Source organism: Primulina huaijiensis, chromosome 1, assembly GCF_012295235.1.
Source record: "Primulina huaijiensis isolate GDHJ02 chromosome 1, ASM1229523v2, whole genome shotgun sequence".
Classification (NCBI taxonomy): Eukaryota; Viridiplantae; Streptophyta; class Magnoliopsida; order Lamiales; family Gesneriaceae; genus Primulina; species Primulina huaijiensis.
In genome coordinates, this window is record NC_133306.1 from 7,854,120 (window position 1) to 7,873,534 (window position 19,415).

Consider the following 19,415-nt stretch of genomic DNA (forward strand, 5'->3'; position numbering starts at 1 on the left):
GCATGTGAGTTGCTTCCTAGAAAACCCTCGGTCCATCATCCCTTGATTAGGCGTGATTCCAGCCTCGTTTCCCCGTAGGTTTGTTCATTTTCTATCCATAATTCATCTTATGTTGGCAGCTTAACCCTTAGAAATCATAACGTCAAGGAAACAAGTGTAAAATTGTCAAAACTTTTGAAATATTCCTTCTACCTTAAAAATAATCAAACACCTATATTTTTCATGCATAAATAATTTAAACATGAATATTATGATTTGAATGTTGCTTCAAAAGAGTTAAATAACGTGCTTTTGCGTTTAAAACGCTCGAATATTCAATCGTCGGCGAGGGTGCGAAGATGGACGAACAGGCGACGAAGAACCCTAGCTTTTCTTCTCCTCCTTATTTTCGAATTTAGTGTGTGTAAAGTGTGTGATTTTCGGCTGCTGAATGGTGTTTAGAAGCCTAGGTTTACTTATCTATAATTTTTTAATTAACATGTTAATGGGATTAAGTTTTGGGCTTCAAGTGTAGGATCAATTGGGCCTACTTAAAATAATTAAATTGGGTCCAATAATAATTAATTAATTATAAAATAAAGTTTATAAAATTTAGTTTTCAAAAATAATGCATTTGATATTTTAAAAACTCCTCGTTTGCCCAAAACCGGCTTCTCGGGTAAAATCGAGCTCGTCTCGTAAAATAATTCGAACTCTACCATTTTTAGAAAAATTAATCATTTTTAATCATATTAAGAAGCCTTGAAAATACTTAGTGACAAATATTTATTCTTGTCTTGGTCGTTCCCGGTCTTCTTTCCCCCACCTATTATCGAATATTCGGGTAAAATCCTTCAATTTTCATGAAATCATTTCATATTATCATTTAATCATGTAATCATACCATATAATCATATACTATGCATCAAGTAAACATTTAAAATTAACTAAATAAAACAATTATGCAATTTATTTTGTTTGCATGCATGTGATTTACGTAGGTTGGTTTTTCGGGTGTTACATTTATTATCGTTACTTTCACTAATTTTTTTTAGTTTTCGTTGCTTAACCGTAGAGATTAAAACTTAAGGTTGAATCGAGATTCACACTTGTTTGATTAATTTAGAGACACGCATCACTCAAATATTATGAAATTGAAATTAATTATAATTTAATTAAGATGATTTTAAAAATGTTGAGTGTTGTACAATTAATAATTGTGGTAAAATTATGCAATTCATTAATATTGCAGGTTATGAAGGCAAAATAGTGAAATAATCTTTTTTTAAAAAATTAATTTTACTTTTCGATAGGCATCTTAGAAAAAAAACTTTTAAAACATTCATTTGGCAATTTGGTAGTATCACAATAGTTCACCATTAAATTTTGAGGGTCAATAAAAAATATACTATCTATTTAAAATTTAATTAAATAAAAGAGATTTTGAATTTTTTAAATCGAGAAAAGGGAGTTGAATCTGTTAGTTATGTGAGATCAATAATTATCTCATTAGTTAGCTCATTAATTAGTTAGTTAGATTTCACCTGGGTCGAGTTCTTTGTTTGGGTCGAACTCGACCCACTCTTCAGACTATCGACCCAGGTGTGAAGAACTCGACCCAAGTGGGTCGAGGTGCTGGGTCGAGCTCCTCAAAAGAAAAATGAAAAATAAACAAATAAATAAATAAAAAATAAGAGCTCGACCCACTCTTCTAAATTTTTTTATTTTTTTTCAATAAAAAAATAAGAAAAATGAGTCGAGCTCTTCTTCTAAATTCTTTTTATTTTTTTATTTTTTATTTTGAAATAAAAAAAATAAGAAGAGTGGAGCTCGACCCACTCTTCTATTTTTTTTATTATTTATTATTTATTTATTTTTACTCTTCTTATTGTGGATAAATGATTTCCTAAATAATACATATAATTTGTATAAATTTCATAATTTGTATTGCTCGATCCACTTTTCTTAATTTGTATAGATTTCATAAATGATACATATTATATGAACTTTTAACAAATTAATAGAATAACATAAGAGTGGGTCGAGTTGAGAAGGTTGGGTCGAGTTATGTAGGTTGGGTCGAGTGAGTGGAGTTTGGGGTTTGGTTTAGTGTTTAGGGTTAGGGTCGATTTTGGGTCGAGTGGATAGAATTGGTGGATTTTGAGCTTTTGATATAATATATAATTTGTTAAAAAATTCATAACAGTAGTGGAACCTTATGTTGAAAATGTATCATTTAGTCAAGTCATGTGAGTTGAATATCCACTGAATGTTTAATGTATCTAAAATTCATAACAAATTTCATAACAATAGTGGAACCTAAAAAATTCATAACAAATTTCACTCCAACATGTTCACTCGAATGAATGTTTAATGTATCTCAATGGGTCGAGCTTCCATGTTATTCGTGTACTGAACGTGGGTCGAGCCACCTCCAAAAACTCCACTTTGGGTCGAACTAATTTTATTTCAATTTTAATTTTCTAGAACGCTTAATTAATACTATCATTAGTCAATTTATTAAGTGAATTTAATATAAATTTAAAATAATAAACATTCTTTGGGTCGAGCTTGACCCAACTTGGGTGAACTCGACCAGCTAATTTTATTTCAATTTTAATTTTCTAGAATACATAATTAGTACTATCATTAGTCAATTTACTAAGTGAATTTAATATAAATTTAAAATAATAAACTAAAGAATGAGAATTAATTATATTTGAAAAAATTAATAATCAATGTTATAGATATCATAAGTTTATGATGTACTAAATTATACTGATTATAATCTCTGTAATTTATCGACAAAACTATTTTTCTGTTATAGAATAGCTCGACCCAAGAGAACAACTTGGTCTGGGTCGAGTTCGACCCAAAACCCAAAGCTGGATCGACCAGTGGGTTGAGTCTTTGGGTCTTTTGGCTCTATTCACACGATCCTATCCTCGATCCAATGAATTGTTTTCATTGTGATGTACTGAAACTACAAAATTCTAATCAAAACTGCTTAAATGGATCACATAAATTCAACTCAAAATCAATATAAAATACCAAATAATTGTTTTTATCCCAAATACTGAAATTATAAGTATTATAAAATGGGTCGAGCATGGTCGAGTGGGTCGAGCATGGGCGTAGTGGGTCGAGCGAGGTAGAGTCTTGTTGCATATTTCAAATGGGCAATGGGTTGAGTGGGTCGACCATATGACATATTTCAAATGGAAGTGGGTCGAGCATGTGGTGTGGGTGGAGTTTGGGTAGAGTGAGTTTTGTGATTTTGGGTGGAGTGGGTGGAGTTTTGGCTGAGTTTTGTTCTTTTGGAATGGAGTTTGGGTTGAGTTTTGTGCTTTTGGGTTGAGTTTGGGTGGAGTGAGTGGAGTTTGGGTAGAGTTTAGATATATTTTGGGTGGAGTGGGTCGAGTGGGTGGATTTTGGGATTTAAGGTTTGAGGTTTGGATCGAGTTTAGTTCGAATAAATAATTTGAGTGGAGGTTGAGTTTAATTGTTAAACATGTTAACACATAAATCATTTATATTTATATTAAACATATTAATATGAGATAATTTAATAAAAATTGATAATTAAAAGATACTGATTGAGTTTAAAATAAAAATCGATAGTGTTGTAATATATAATTGATATCTTATATGTAAATATTTTAAGGCAAAAACTTGTGTGAGACGGTCTTACGGGTCGTATTTGTGAGACGGATTTTTTATTTGTGTCATCCATAAAAAATATTACTTTTTATGCTAAGAGTATTACTTTTTGTTGTGAATATGGGTAGGGTTGACCCGTCTCACAGATTAGGATCCGTGAGACGGTCTCACATGAGAGTCACTCATATTTTAATATGAGATATATATTATAATTTAAGTAAGTTGTTAAAAATATCCATAAAAATCACAATGTTATAACATTATCAAAAATGCTATCAAATGTAATATATAACTGATATTCCTAAGTTTTGTGGGGGAAGTGAGTCTGAAAAAAAAATAATTGTAAAAAATTAAAATTCTTTTGTGTTATAGTAAAAAATTGGGTCGAGACTCACTCCAAACATCAAACCTCGACCCATCACTAATCAAAAAAATTAAATTTTAAATAGAAGGTAAAAAAGTTAATTACTGTAATCTTCCTTTTATTTAATAAACACGTGCAATCTCCCTTTTTCCTCATTTCGCCCATTTTTGGCAACTTATGATTCGTTTTCATGGGGTGTGTGTGTTGCTGCGTGGTTGATCTTTCCTCAGAATCTTCTATTTTCTTGTAAAAAACGATTACGGAGTTTTTTTTTGTCGTAGAATCCAAACATGGCCACCGACCCAGAGAAAGAACGATTCTTGAAGGAATTCGGCGGGGATTATGGGTATCCTGGTGCTCCAAAAAACATTGATGATTTAAGGGCTAACGAATTCAAAAGATTGAATGGTTTGCTTGTCTTTTGTTTTTTGTTTAATTTTCCTCTTTATTTGTTTAGGAAAGTGATCCGCAAAAGAAATAAATACAAGTTTCACGATACGTAGTAAGAAACGTGAATCGTTATGTAAAGATGTTTTCGAATACCACGGGTACTAAATTTAAGGGGAGTTCGGAATTTCTTTCTTTGTACTTTTGATCTTTTTTTTTTTTTTTGTATGTGAAAAGATTTAAGATTCTTGATTTGAACTAGAAGTATCCCGCTCCTGGTTTCGCCAAAATAAATTTGATAGAGGTACCTAGTTTTAACTTTGAGACTGTCTTTTTACCCTATATTTGTAATTAAGAGATGGTAAGAAAGCTTCTTGATTGACAATCAAGGATTTGGAAGTAGTAACATTATATTTCTTAATTGTTGTTATTGATGTACTGTGGTGTTGGGCTTTGTAGAGGTAGTGTATTTGGACCATGCTGGAGCAGCTTTGTATTCCGAGTTACAAATGGAAGCCGTTTTCAAGGATTTTAACTCCACGCTCTATGGGAATCCTCGTATCCTTTTTTTTTCACAAAAGGGTCAAAAAGTTCACTTTTTGGTTGCGATGTTTAAATTATATGTGGTTCCTTATTTACGATTTTTATTAGACAGCCAGAACAACTGTAGCTTGACGACTGGTGATATTGTTGGTGAGGCTCGCCGGCAGGTGAGGCATTATTTTTTGGGGTCTCCCTTTTTTGTATCTTTTTCCTGATCATAGTATTGATTATATTCCAAAATTTATGATACGGCTGTTTATGATGTTGGGCAGGTCCTTGATTTTTTTAATGCGTCCCCTGGAGAATATAAATGTGTCTTTACCTCTGGGGCAACAGCAGCACTGAAACTGGTCGGCGAAACGTTTCCATGGAGCAACCGAAGTACTTTTATGTATACCATGGAGAATCACAACAGTGTCCTTGGTATTAGGGAGTATCCTTCTTTTTGAATGACAAAGTATCTGTCATCGGCCACATGTAGAACACTTGTAATTGATTTTTTGATACAAAAGTGATGTAGAACCGATAATTTTTCACTTATGATATAATTGTGCAGGTTAACTCTTTTTAAGCTGTATTAACATTTGAGTCATATCTGCAATCCTTGTTTAGGGAAATTGTCTCCCTTGACGATAGTTAGATATGCTCTAAGAGAAGGAGCTGCTGCGATTGCAGTAGACATTGAAGCCAATTCCGTACATAATCAACGATTTAGTGGTAAATCTGTGGTAAATATTAGACCACACCATGTACAAATAAGAGGAGAAGCCTGGTGTGGAAAAGATGAGTTCACCAGTTAAGTTATCTGTGATTAATTTGGATTTTGAACATTTTCAACTTTTTAACTCTGACCTTTTCCCTAGAATTCTTACGTGCTCTGCTTTGCCAGAACTTGAATTTAGCATGTATATCCCATCTTGGTGAAATAATTGACAATGTGTGGCTTGCTTTATTGAGAAAATCATTAGTGGTATTCTTGGACCGCAGTACTTTGTGAAATTATAAGAAATATTTGCATTCAATTTCATCTTTGATATTCCTCAATTGAGCAGGGAGATATTGAGAGGAAAGAAGAATCATTTTATCTCTCGATATGATCTAATTTGCTTCTGTTGGTACTGCAGGCAACACATACAATTTATTTGCATTTCCTTCAGAATGCAACTTTTCGGGTCAGAGATTTAAACTTGACCTTGTAAATTATATCAAGGAAGATTCATATGAAATCTCTGGAACTTTTACGCCTCAAAGGTGAATTCCTAGAGTTAATGTCTTGTTTTAACATGTTTCAACATGATGATTAGCGGACTAAAAACTGTGAAACTACGGTTATCTATAGATTTTTTTGCTTTCACCCAAAATGGAATTTTTGAAATTTTTTCTATTGTGCTTGTGGAATTAAGCTTCCTTATGTGTTTTGTGGCTTTGATACTTATGAGCAGAGGGCACTGGATGGTTCTCATTGATGCTGCAAAAGGAAGTGCAACAATACCTCCTGATTTATCTAAATACAAGGCAGACTTTGTTGTCTGCTCATTCTATAAGGTGCTCATTTAAGCTCTCTATATTGATCTATGTTAAAAAATGATAGCTTCTAATATTCCTGTAAACATAATTGTTTTCTTCAGCTATTTGGATATCCAACAGGAATTGGAGCTCTTATCATCCGAAATGGTAAGGTTGCTGTCCAATGGGGTGGTAATCATTAGGATTCATAAATATTTTTCTAGTGATCTCAACCAACAAATTAACCCCTGATATATACGTGTTATACAGAACATGCAAATTTATTGAAGAAGACTTATTTTAGTGGAGGTTTGTTCATAGGCCTGCTCTCCCAGTTATATCCATATTTAATTGCAATGCAACTTGCTTACATTAGAATTCTGTCAGGCACAGTGGCTGCATCCATTGCAGATATTGACTTTCATAAAAGAAGGGATGGTATTGAGGAATACCTTGAGGATGGAACTATATCATTTCTCAGCATTGCATCTCTTCGTCATGGGTTCAAAATCCTCAATGACTTAACCATGTCTGCGATATCCAGGTATGGAAGAACTTATTGTCATCCACACACTTGTAATTACCAATTTGATATATGTCCAGTCAGATGGCTATGGTGAATTCCTCAAGATTTTAAGTAAGTAAGTAACAGAGTCTTGGTAGAGTGTTTTGATCTTGTTTACGTTGTCCTTGTATCACTGACCTAATGACAGCAGTATAGACTCAATACATCTACATCTGCCAGTTTCCTTATTCTCCACTTCAATTATTCGGTTTCTGTCATTTAATTTCCACAAAGTTTGAAATTCAAACTTTTTAGATGTCGTATTTTTCAATTGATGATTTGAATAAATGTTGTGGTATAGTCGATACAGATATCTCTATAATTACCTATACTTCAAACATAGAGAATACATGATTTAAGCTTGCAGTCATTATATGCTCTGTCCTGTTTCGTTGTTTATAATTTGAAATTAGAGTATATGACAGTTAAGAGGGAGAATTCCCCATATACATCCTGCCAACATAATAGCCATGTTTTGGATAATTTGTTCTTTTTTTTAGAAATTTCTTATTTTGTTTATATCGAAATGTATAATGTTGGTGGTGAACTTGTGTGCTAAGAGGGTTTTAACGTTAAAGGCATTCGGTGTCGCTTGCTATGTATGTGAGGAGATCGCTCGTGGACATGAGACATGTTAACGGCAAAAGTGTCTGTGTTGTATATGGCGTAAATTGTCAAGAGGTTGGTTTTTCCTTCTAGAAGACAGTTTATTTGATTCTTTCAGTCAGTAATCATTTTTAATTTGAAAGTGGCAACTTTTGTTACTCTTTGTAGTGATCTAATCTTGAATGTGCATTCATGCGTATGCTGCTTCTACTAACTTTATGATCCCAATATTTTTTTGCTGTCAGTTATTGTCCAGTGAAATGGGCCCTACAGTTTCATTTAACTTGAAAAGGCCAGATGGATCATGGTTTGGGTATCGGGAGGTCGAGAAATTAGCATCTGTATCAAGTATTCAGCTACGGGTAAGACTTATGACCATTTTCCAATCATTTTCAGAGTTCTAGTAGAGAAATACATTTTTGAAAGATTTTTTCCCTTCTATGATCTCGCGGTGCTCACTGATATAAGTCATACATCAAAACTGTAATATAAGCACGGGTGTCAGTCTATTTAATTAGTTAGTTACCAAAAAAATATGTCCATATGTTTTGGAGATTTCTCGTATATCTTCTCCTTTTCTTTCATATGATAAATGCTCATGCTTAGACAGGATGCTTTTGTAACCCTGGTGCATGTGCAAAACATCTCGGTTTGTCTCATTCAGATCTTCTTTCTAATGCTGAGGTATATCTGGTTTGCAACTCATTGTAATTGCACATCAAGTATCTATTAAATGGAGTTCCTAGTGTAGTCTAAGTTTTTTTTAATTATTTTTTGTGTTATTCAGGCAGGACACATATGCTGGGATGATCATGATGTATTGAATGGGAAACCAACTGGATCTGTTAGAGTTTCATTTGGTTATATGTCAACATTTGAAGATGCTCGAGTATACTTTTATGAATTAATGAGTTCTTCCTGTTATCATAATGCAAATTATCTTCCTTATGCTTTCCTTTCTTGTTTTTTAAGAATTTACATGGTTCACAATATAGGTTGAGTTATAATATATCTTGAACTAGTCTTTACTGTATTGACTGGTTTCATAATGATATTTTAAAACGACTTGTTCGTCGTAGGAGTTCATAAATTATGGATTATGATGCAATTTTTGCTTTATTAACATGGCTGCTCATCAACAGCATATATCTCTACATATTGTGGCCATTTGGAGTCTCTTATTGATTATCATTCAAAATACTATTGTGCAGAAATTTTTAAATTTCATCGAGAGTGCATTTGTGTCCTTGCCTGCTCAATCTGCATACTTGGATTTAATGAGAGAAAGGCCTTCTCAACCTCCGTCGGAAGGTTAATTTTCCATTATGTATTTTATAATACAACTATTTATGCTTTTTGTTTCTTCTTTTGTTTTTTACATTACATTTTTATGGTATTGAAATGCTCAAATAAGAGATATGATGTCACTTTCTATTGTGCTAAAACTAATTCTCCAATTGCAGATGCTGGTGGAGTTACTGCTAGATATTTTTTGAAATCTATTATGGTGTATCCAATAAAATCATGTGCAGGGTTCAACGTGGAGAGCTGGCCTTTGAGTAGTACCGGTATAATTTAAACTACCTCATTAACTTCAATGTCAAACTAGCTAGGTTGTGTTTTTCTGTCTTGTAAATGAATTGATGCTTTTTATAAATCCCGTTTATTAATTTTTTAAATCTGAAGCATGAATATATATAGACGAAAACTTTTAGTTTTAAAATGTTTTACGCCATATTTCCAATCCAATGTGATAGTATGTTGACATATGGATCCCAAAGGCACAGCACATTATGTGAGAAATGTCTTTTCGTACAACTTATCAGAAGTCATTCGAAACTGATGGCCAGCTACCCTAAAAAGGGCAGGCTGATATTTTATTGTGATCATGAAATCTAGACTTATGAATCAGGGCTCCAATAAATTTCAGGATTATTACATGATAGAGAATGGCTTCTCAAGAGCTTGAGTGGGGAAATCCTGACCCAGAAAAAGGTGAATAATCTAATTGTTTGATGGAATAAAACAGCGAATGTTGTGTCCACGGGAATTGTTGCATTTTATGACTGGTTTTTAATACCTGTCTTGTTATTTTAACCTCTATTGTAGCATCTTTTATGTTTTTCTCTTAAAACGTGACTTCATATGAAGTTTGTTTGTATGTAATGCCAAGGCCAGTTTAATGATTTAGGATTTCAGGTTCCACATATGTGCTATATTACTACTTCGGTTGATCTCAAACTTGGAGTACTTTTTGTCGAGTCACCTCGTTGCAATGAGAAACTACAGATTAAGCTCATATCAGATTCATCAGTTGCTGAAGGAGAACAGATAAAAACATATTATCAAAGGTGAAATTTCCGTTTGTTTTCTTAATTCTTCGGACACTGTAAAAACTTCATTTTTTCCCCAGCATCACATGGGCTTATACCTTCCACGAAATGATAAGTTGAATAGTTTGTCACACGCTTATCATAGATGATGATTTCTTGCAGATGGTTGATCAAGGTATTGATAAATTTATGAATGAAACTTCGATGCTAAGACAAATATTCAATATTATTTAACTTTCATTCTGTTAAGATAAATGACAATTAGGCATGTGCTATAAATTCTGATTCATAATTTGTAATTTTGTTTTATTTTCATCATTTATGGTTTGATTGCTTAAGTTGGTTATTTGTGTTTAAGTGAGCACAATCTTTTCTTTTACCTGTACTTTCCTCTGTGTCTTCTTGGCCTTGACTAACTAGTTGAATGGCTATGATATGGCTAAGGAGTGTGTATTTGCTTAGGCACACTATTTGATTTTTCATAATTTATTCTCTCCAGTCCGAAGGAAAATTTGAGCCGAAGTAAATCTGATTATGGTCATGTTGCCTATATTTTCAACATTTCTGAAAATTTCAGATTCTTAAGCTTTTTTTGGTTCCACGGGACTGTGTTTGTCATATTTTAATAAATGTATTTCCCATAAGAAAAGAAAGAAATATGGAAAAACAAAACCAATGGTGATGAGAGTTAATTTCTTTATTGTTTGGACAGATATGAAATCCCAGTTTGCAAAAATGACATCGATATTTGGTTTAGCAATGCCATTGGTTTGCCTTGCACACTTGTGAGGAGCTCCGCTTCCGAGAACCATTTGTGTTCTAATAGGAACGACACTATTCCTCAAATGTGCAGAGATTTACAGACAAGGCTGAATTTTGTCAATGAAGGTCAATTTTTGCTCATATCCGAGGCAAGTGTTATCGATCTGAACAGCAGATTAAAGTCTAGTAAGCCCTATTCAACTTGCTTGCAATATCAAATGTTCTTCCATAAATCGAGATAGCTTTTATTTGGAATTTGTTGTCCTAGGTCCTCTATACCCAAATCTTTTTAAGAATTATAATATCGAGTAACGTTGTTATACATATTTTTGACATCAGGCATGCTAATTTGTTAAAAGCAAGAACATGCTACATGAGAAAGATGATTGGATTTTGGGTAACATCAATTGGATTTGACCTTATTTCATTGTAATGTAGCTTTGCTGCAAAATAGAGAAATACTTCTTGAGAAACAAAATCATTTTTTGGCAGCTCAAATGAATTTAGAATCAATAGTTTTTTGTATTTTTGTCTTTTTTATGTTTGTGATAAGTTTCGCTGAAAAATATTTATATTTGAGAAATATTACTAACTTGTCTATATAAATGTATAGTTTTGCCTGCATCTAATTTTTATCTTTCAAATGGGTTCCCATGTATGATACGGGCATGGTGATATGGATTTTCTAAAAATTTAAGATATGGCGAGGCAAGGATTAGATAATTTTTTATATGCGTATGCATTTGTTCGCAAACACGTGTAAGTATATATATCTACTAATCAAAGAATTCTTCTCATATAGCAATATAATGCAAAGTACACCTAGTAAATTATTGAGATGTTTGCATAATAAAGTACATGTGTCGTAACATAATTTTTGTCCAATCACGAGAAGACGCGGCTAATAAAAGATGTCATTACCCATGACTTCAATTTTTATTTATGCTGAGTCTTAACACGTTTTTGGAATATCAGACATGTTTCTAGAAGTGTGAGTTTCATGTCATTTCCAAGTGTTGGACATAATAAACTTGATTTTAGAAGAAGCATAACTTAAATATTTTATCTTTGTTGCAGAATTGCAAAATAGCTCCCGTGGACAGTTTGTCGAAGTCTCTACATCCAGATTCCGCCCCAACTTAGTTGTGTCCGGTGGTGAACCCTATGCAGAAGATAGATGGAGAAGTATAAAGATCGGAGACAAAAATTTCACTGTGAGTTAGCGTATAGTATTTTCAAGATTTACAAAAAGTACCATTTGGAGTTGGAATTTGAATTTTATTAGAGGTTAAAAGCTTTTAGATTTCAGTCATGCCAAGATGCATGCTAATAACTCTCGGAATTTCGGATTTTTACAAGGAAGATGTGGAAGCATGGAAAAATTAATTGAAGGAAGAATCATTATGTAGTGCCATGTCTCTCGTTGGATTATTATAGGCAATAAACTTTTGAGCAATGTGAGTTGATTGTTCTCATAACACAAGAATTCATTCAAAGTAGTTGATAGCATGGTCATTGAGTGCAATCTTGCTTTCGAGAGCTCATGAATACAGGAGGACGTACTGGTGAATAGTTGTCTTTATGGGTGCATTTACCCTGTGAACAACTCAAAGACGTGTAGAAGCCATGCTTCTTTGCGAGGATTCTATTTGTTATGTTCTCTTGTGTTTGCTTGTGCAGTCGTTGGGTGGTTGCAACCGGTGCCAGATGATCAATATGACCGCAAAAGGTGGGACAGTTCATAGATCCAACGAGCCATTAGCTACCATAGCATCTTATAGAAGATTAAAGGTCAGTTGTAAATCCTGCCGTCTTGTAGTTTCCCTCTTTGTTCAATAGCATATAACTACTGTCTCTTTTGCTATTTAAATGCGACAGGGGAAGATATATTTTGGTATATTACTACGACTGGATGATAATGTCGAACAAGACGTATATCTTTGTGTTGGACAAGAAATATTTGCAAACACAGACTAGCAGGTAAAGAAGTTCTCTGCCAGGATTCAAGCTGCATCCTTATATCACATGTTTTTTTGGTCTGTAAAATAATGTTTCTGTATAAAAATGCATTAAAGTTGAACTGTTCCAACATATATATAAGAGTGTTGAATTGTTTCAGTTCATGAGTCAGTAAGTGGCGAGAATCGAGACGGGGCGAGGAGAGAATCTTGATGAATTCTTGGGTAAGAAGGTTGAATTTTTAGAACAATCAATTATAAAACTCTTTTAAGAAATTATTGTTTGAGACCAAGATAAAAATCATATATTGATTGTTCTAAAATTATTTTACTTGTTTTTATGTAATAACGTTTCCTTTGCAGAAACGCATCCCTTTTTTTTCCTACTTTAACTGTCTCTGTTCTTGAAGATATCGACAAAGTTGCGGTTCATTTTTAATATTTTGAATTCTTTGCAAGTATATATATACACGAACAATAGTCACCCAATTCATTATCATCTGGATCATCTTCTTTCTCACTCAAATTATGCAATCGAAAATATCGATGATTGTTTGCAAATATCACTTGAATTGAAGAAATCCAAATTGATGAATGAGAAAGAGAGAGAGAACGTCGAGAACTTATCGGTTAATTGAACTGAAATTTATCGGTTCATGTAGAGGAGAATAAAATTATGTTTGAAGACACTGGGGTGCGATAATTATTAGGAGATCAATTGAATGGTGATGATTATGTTGTTGCATGATTTAAAAATATTTGATTTGTATTGTTAATTTTTAATAATAGTTTTTGATAATTTTTTATAAAACGACATCACTCGATCTTACACAGATTGAGTTAGTGGTCAATATTCCACTTTAAATAAGTTCATTCTCCAAAGGCAGACATGACTTTTACCAAAAAAAAAAAAAAAAAAAAAAAAAGAAAGCTGAACAGTGATGTCGAAGAACTGATATATTTGGAACATTTAATTAATTGATATATTTTATTTTATTTTATTACATATTTATCGATGAAAGAAAATCTTATAAAATTGGTAACTTTATGATTTATCACGGTAATGTGAAACACATTTAGTTTGTATCTGGCGAGATGGATTTGAGTTCAATAGATTTTGATTATAATTTTATTATTTACAATGAAACAATAAATCAAATCTTAAATCTATAACTTAATTGTTTACACATTATTAGGACAAATTAGAATGTATTTTAAATGACATCATAATTGAGTGAACTTGAAATTCATCTTAATTAATATAAAATTTTATATAAACATGTAATGTGTGGATTTCAAATTTAGGGTCTCACTTCTCTAAATAATAAAAATAAATTTGAAATTCATGCATTTGAAATCAAATAATCTAAATGCAATCTTAGTTTTCTTAATTTTTGAAATTTTTATATAATGTAATAACAAACAAAATTTTAATCTAAACTAGTGTTCATCTGGATGCGTTGTGTGCTAGCACATTTGGAATAATTGAACACAAAAATTCATGTGAGGCCGTCTATTTGATCAATTAAGTTTTGGTGATTTAACAAACTGAGTCAAAATGAACTAAACATGAGTTAAACTGAAAGTATTATAAGAAAAATCGTTTGAAGCTTAACTGATATCAAGATCTACCGAACTAATAGTTGAAGATCGATTGGACTAAAAGATAGTTGAGTAAACAAATAAACATTATCTGAAGAATCGGTTAAACTACTCAGAGTTATAAAGTTGAATTATTGGATAAAGTCTTCCGTACCAGTAGACTCTGAATTGTCAGAAATCCGCGAGCACTACCTACAGTGTACGAATTGTCAAAAAGGACAGTGAAGTGAAAATGACAGGATCAACGACTACCATATTTGAAACAAATATAATATTTGATTTCACTTACCGTTGAATCCAAGTCTATCAATAGAAGAACTTGTAAATCAGTTAGGCTCCCTGGAGTCATCGCATAAGTTCAAATATTCAAATTTTCAGTAGCCTAACTGCTTTCAAGATTTATTAGCACACTCTTAAGTATTATATTAGACCATTGATGATCAATTTGTGCTTAATATTTTAATTTCAAAATTCTTATAAATTGATAATTAGTGTATTATTCAATGTTATTTAAGCAAGTAAGCTAAATTAGGAGTTTCAGTTAAGTAGTGATAAAACCCTACTGAATTGGATTGTTGCAAAAGTTGTAATCTCCAAAACCTTCTAGTTAACATCCTTCCCACAAGGAAGAAAGCGTGACGTATGAGTTATTTAAATATTCGACCATCAAGAAACATCTTTATTTATTTTTATTTACCTCAGTTTACTCTTGATAATTCAACTGTTTTTCTTACTTAGCAATTTTGTTAGTGTTCAATCTGTCAGTTTAGCATCCTTCCGCACATAACTTATCTGATTAGTCAACTAATATTGACTAGGTGAGAATTACTAAATTCAACGTTGTTAACCCAATTGAATTTTGGACAACCATCATTCTAATCAATCGATCGATTATAACAAGTGGTATCAGAGTTAAAGTAATTTTCGTTTCTGAACACTAACTATAAAATGAGCTCTTTCAGTAAAATCCCCCAGTTTTCCAAAGAGAATTTTGATGACTGAAAAATTAAATGCAAGATCACTTAGCTGTACAAGACGATGATAAGTGGTACATCATTATTGATAGACCAATGACTATAATGAAGGCTAATACAGCAGTTGCAGTTACAGATGGTGCATCTCAGAAGATTGAAAAGCTCAGAGCTGAATGGACGAGTAAGGATAAAAAGAAAGAAAAATTGGACAATGTGGCTAAAGAGATGATGTACAAAATTTTGGAGAAAAACACATTCAACAAGATCAAAACGTGTAAATCCGTCAACAAATATGGGAGAAACTGATTCAAGTATGTGAAAACAATGATAAAATTAAAGAGAACAAATTATCTATAGTAATACAGAAGTTTGATAGCATCAAGATGAAGCATGGAGAGTCTATATCGCCCCTACATCATGTGGTTTAGTAACAAATAAACATTTGATCTCAAATGAGCCTTCAAAGAACTCGTCTTTGACAACTCTCATGAAGAATAATCGACTAACGTTACAAAGCTATGAAACATTGATAATTTGATTTGAGAAACACACTAAAGTGCATAGAAAAAACAAATCTTTTTGAAAAGAAAAGATATCAAATTTTGACAAATTAAATAATAATTTGTTCTAATAATATTTACAACGTTATTTATATATAAGAAAGACAATAATTCAGTAACTCTTGCAATATAGGGTTTTTTTTCAAAAATCCGCGTCGCGGCACGCGGGAAATCGCGCTGGTTCATGCACGGTTCTGCTTGGACGCCCCCTGACCAACTCTTAGCAAGCGGGTGCGTGGGTATTCGCACAGTGGCGCCTTGCTTCACATGCCTTGCTGCCCACTTGCACAATTCTTCTTTCGAACACATTGTTGTGCATTCGTGTTGCGCAGATGCTCTCCAGCTGCTGTTTTCCCGAGTCATTTTGCACTTGAATGCTTGGTCGCTCGACACGTCTTCATGAAATGTTTTCTTGAACTCCTTCAATTGCTTGAACATGCTTGATTCTTCATCTTTAATCGCCATCAAGCTTGGACGTTCGAAACAACAACGCTTCTTAAAATTCCTTCCAAATATTAGCACGCTACGCCCGTTCAGATTCGTATAAGGTGTTATCATTTTTTATTGAGTAAAATCATAAGATAATTTAACTAGTCCGTTGTAAAATCCTTTGATGGAGATAAAGTCAATAGATTGTCAAAAGAAATGAGCTTAAAATCAACAAAATAAACTTTTCATAATGGTAACCCAATCTTGTGAATTGAAGATCTCAAGATCTTGGTTCAATAAGACAACAAAAATATCTTAAGCTAACATTCAAGAATTATTCTCATCTCATTCCTAAGACAATGAGTATTATAATCTATGAATGTAATGATGTTAAATATTGTACTTTTAATTATTTCTTTACATGTAAAAGGTGGAATATGGTAAGGATACTCTGAAAGGGAAGTTACCTGTATGACTCTGAGACGGACCGCCTAAAAGAAACACTTATGAAACCAAGATATGTTCTATGGCCCAACGAACACAACTGAAAAACCAAAAGAAAAGGATAGGAAAGTTCTCATGTAAGTACTATTGTCTGGTTTTACAAAAACCACCAAGAATTTCAAGATATCGTGTTCACTTAGTGGCCTAATAAATCCAATAGTATTCTACTATGGAAGGTTCGAAGCCAAAAGCATCACTCCTTATGCGATGATTTTTCAAGTAAACTCTCTTTTGACATCATATGCATTCATGCATTAATTTCATTTATGTGGGGGATTGATGGTTAACTTTAAAGTTTAATGAATGAAAATTAAGCTAACAAATATCTAAAACTCGAAACGATTATTCCATGCGCCAGAGAAAGCGCCTCGGCGCCCTATATGTAGGGCAAATTCGTCTTAAAGACAAGGAGTTCTCTCTTGCCTCAACTTCGAATTTGCCAACATACTTTCTGAGTTTTGTTGTCTTCAAGCTTCAAATCTAATGAAGGTATTCTTGGAGAATCCTTACCAACACAAATTTTACATGGTATTTATCATTCATCAACCACACTTTTGATTCATACTCAAATTTATCGAGCCGAACTTGAATCTATTCAATGGTTTTTTTTATTCGAATTCAAAGGCAAATTAGTTTATTTGATAGTTTTTCAATATTTTATTAATATAATATAATTATATATTGAATAAATATATTTTGAGTAGCTTGCGAATATTTCGAACCAAACTCGAGCTTTGATTAAAACCAAATTCGAGCAAAAAATATTTAAAAAATTTAGCTTCAAATCTAACTCTCTAATATACTGAATCGAGCCGAATTTGAGCCTTAAAATTTTATTCATATTCGACTCGATTTGATTCGTTGACTCTCCTGACACAAATATATAACTTTTTCTTACTTTTTTTCCCCTTTTAAACATGGAAAAAAAAAATTGATAAACCAATAGTCGAACAATACAAATGCAAACTTCGTTATTTATCGTAAATCTAACTATAACATGGCGTTTCTCAATTTTTAAATCATATCATACAGGTAGAAATTTTCTACACACAAAGTACGTACGATTTGCTCCAATCACTAAATTAAAAAGAAATGTCAATGGCATAGAGTTGCATCGCTTTCCATTAAAGGGATCAATTTACCAACTTTGTTGCGAAAAGGGAAAATTATTTTTCATTCATGTAACTTATATAATTTTTTTAATTTTTGTTATATTATCGATTAATTTACGATTTAACATACTAATTTGTGTTTTTTTTAAATTTTAGTAATTTTTCATCGGAATGCTAATATACAGCTAAAAATGACTATGTATCAACAAAGTTTTTTAACATAGAAATGGACATATCCGACGTGTCCGATGTCACGTCAGTATTGAAAATATTAAATTGAAAGAAAAAATCAAGTGAATTAAAATCTTAAATTGACTGATAATATTATAAAAATAAAAAACGTGAACATGAATAAAAAAAAATGATTTTCCCGTTACGAAAATATGGAGATACTTGCCAATAAATTATTTTATGAATGATTAATTTTCAATTTTAACAAATTATAAGGCTACCATTTTTTTATTTATTTTTTACACACATACAATAGGTATGTTTTCATTTTCATGTATTTGTATTGCAAGTGGCAAAATCAAATTGAACCCAATTGTTTCGACTTTGAATCCTTTTTGTCGTGCCATCATGTTCCGGAAGAGTCCACAAAATGTGTAAATAAAATCTATTGTAAAAAAAGGAAAGGAAAAAAGTTGATATTCAATAATATATCTATAGTCGTCATTATGTTTGACAAATATAATGTGGGGCTTTCCTTTTTTACAATTTCAAAGAAGTTATTAGAAGTTAGGACTTAGGACAAATAATGTCATAAATCACATTGAAAAATATTAATTTCATTTCAATTTCTTAGGTACATATTTCACGTATCTTTTGGATTGACTGATTCCTTTGACCTCTTCGTGTGTATTTATTTATTGATTTATGGTCCAAATTAATAAATTTTTGTAGGTTAAAATAATTAATGGAGAAGCATGTGGGAGTGGCCTTGTGGTTGTGAATATTAATCAACTTTTGACTCATTACCTCTTAAAAGTCTTAACAAGAAATTCAAGTAATTTGTCCTTTTTTCCGGTAAGACAATTCTTTTTTTCATTTTTTTAGAGAAGAAAAAAAATAAAAGATATTAAGTTGTGCATTTCTCAAATATTTAATTTAATTGTGAGACACATATTAATTTTTTTTTGTTACAAATTAAATAATCTATATCCCATTAAAATTCATAAATTTATCCACCATACATCAATCATCAAATCAAAATTTATTAGTTTATAAATCAAGAAAAATTAAAATAAATTATTTTTAAAATTTTAAATCAACTATTCACATGCTCGCGGTACAAACTACAACACAAAAACTATTGTAAGAATGTCACACGTATCAATTATGTAAGAGGGGTCTCTCATCCGACCAAAATCGTAAAAAAATATTATTTTTTATGTCAAAAGTATTATTTTTCATTATAATTATAGAACGAGTCAAGCTGTCTCACGTGATATTGTTGAAGTACCGTTTTCTTGCACCCAATGTGCAACGAAAGTTTAAAATTTTTAGTTTCGACGTTCGAAACGTTCCTTGGGCATCGTATGAATTAAAACATCTATAGAGTGTTTAGAATT

At 32.1% G+C, this 19,415-nt stretch overlaps 1 protein-coding gene across 2 annotated transcripts; it reads left to right on the forward strand.

The window, feature by feature from the left end:
- Positions 1–4,172: 4,172 nt before the first annotated feature.
- On the forward strand, positions 4,173–13,081 carry LOC140981059 (molybdenum cofactor sulfurase). 2 transcript variants are annotated; one of them, XM_073447306.1, is made up of 23 exons: positions 4,173–4,411; positions 4,850–4,948; positions 5,042–5,100; positions 5,206–5,366; positions 5,574–5,728; positions 6,058–6,184; positions 6,376–6,478; positions 6,562–6,607; positions 6,710–6,748; positions 6,827–6,983; positions 7,583–7,685; positions 7,856–7,972; positions 8,217–8,294; positions 8,398–8,499; positions 8,822–8,921; positions 9,074–9,178; positions 9,541–9,605; positions 9,810–9,961; positions 10,656–10,891; positions 11,783–11,919; positions 12,386–12,496; positions 12,584–12,685; positions 12,825–13,081. In XM_073447306.1, exons 1-22 carry the CDS (start codon positions 4,294–4,296, stop codon positions 12,680–12,682), a joined length of 2,469 nt encoding a protein of 822 aa, XP_073303407.1. In that variant the 5' UTR covers positions 4,173–4,293; the 3' UTR covers positions 12,683–12,685; positions 12,825–13,081. The 2 variants fall into 2 exon arrangements, with proteins under 2 accessions (XP_073303407.1, XP_073303398.1); XM_073447297.1 differs by lacking the exon at positions 12,825–13,081 and having other exon boundaries at positions 12,584–12,785.
- The last annotated feature ends 6,334 nt before the right edge of the window (positions 13,082–19,415 follow it).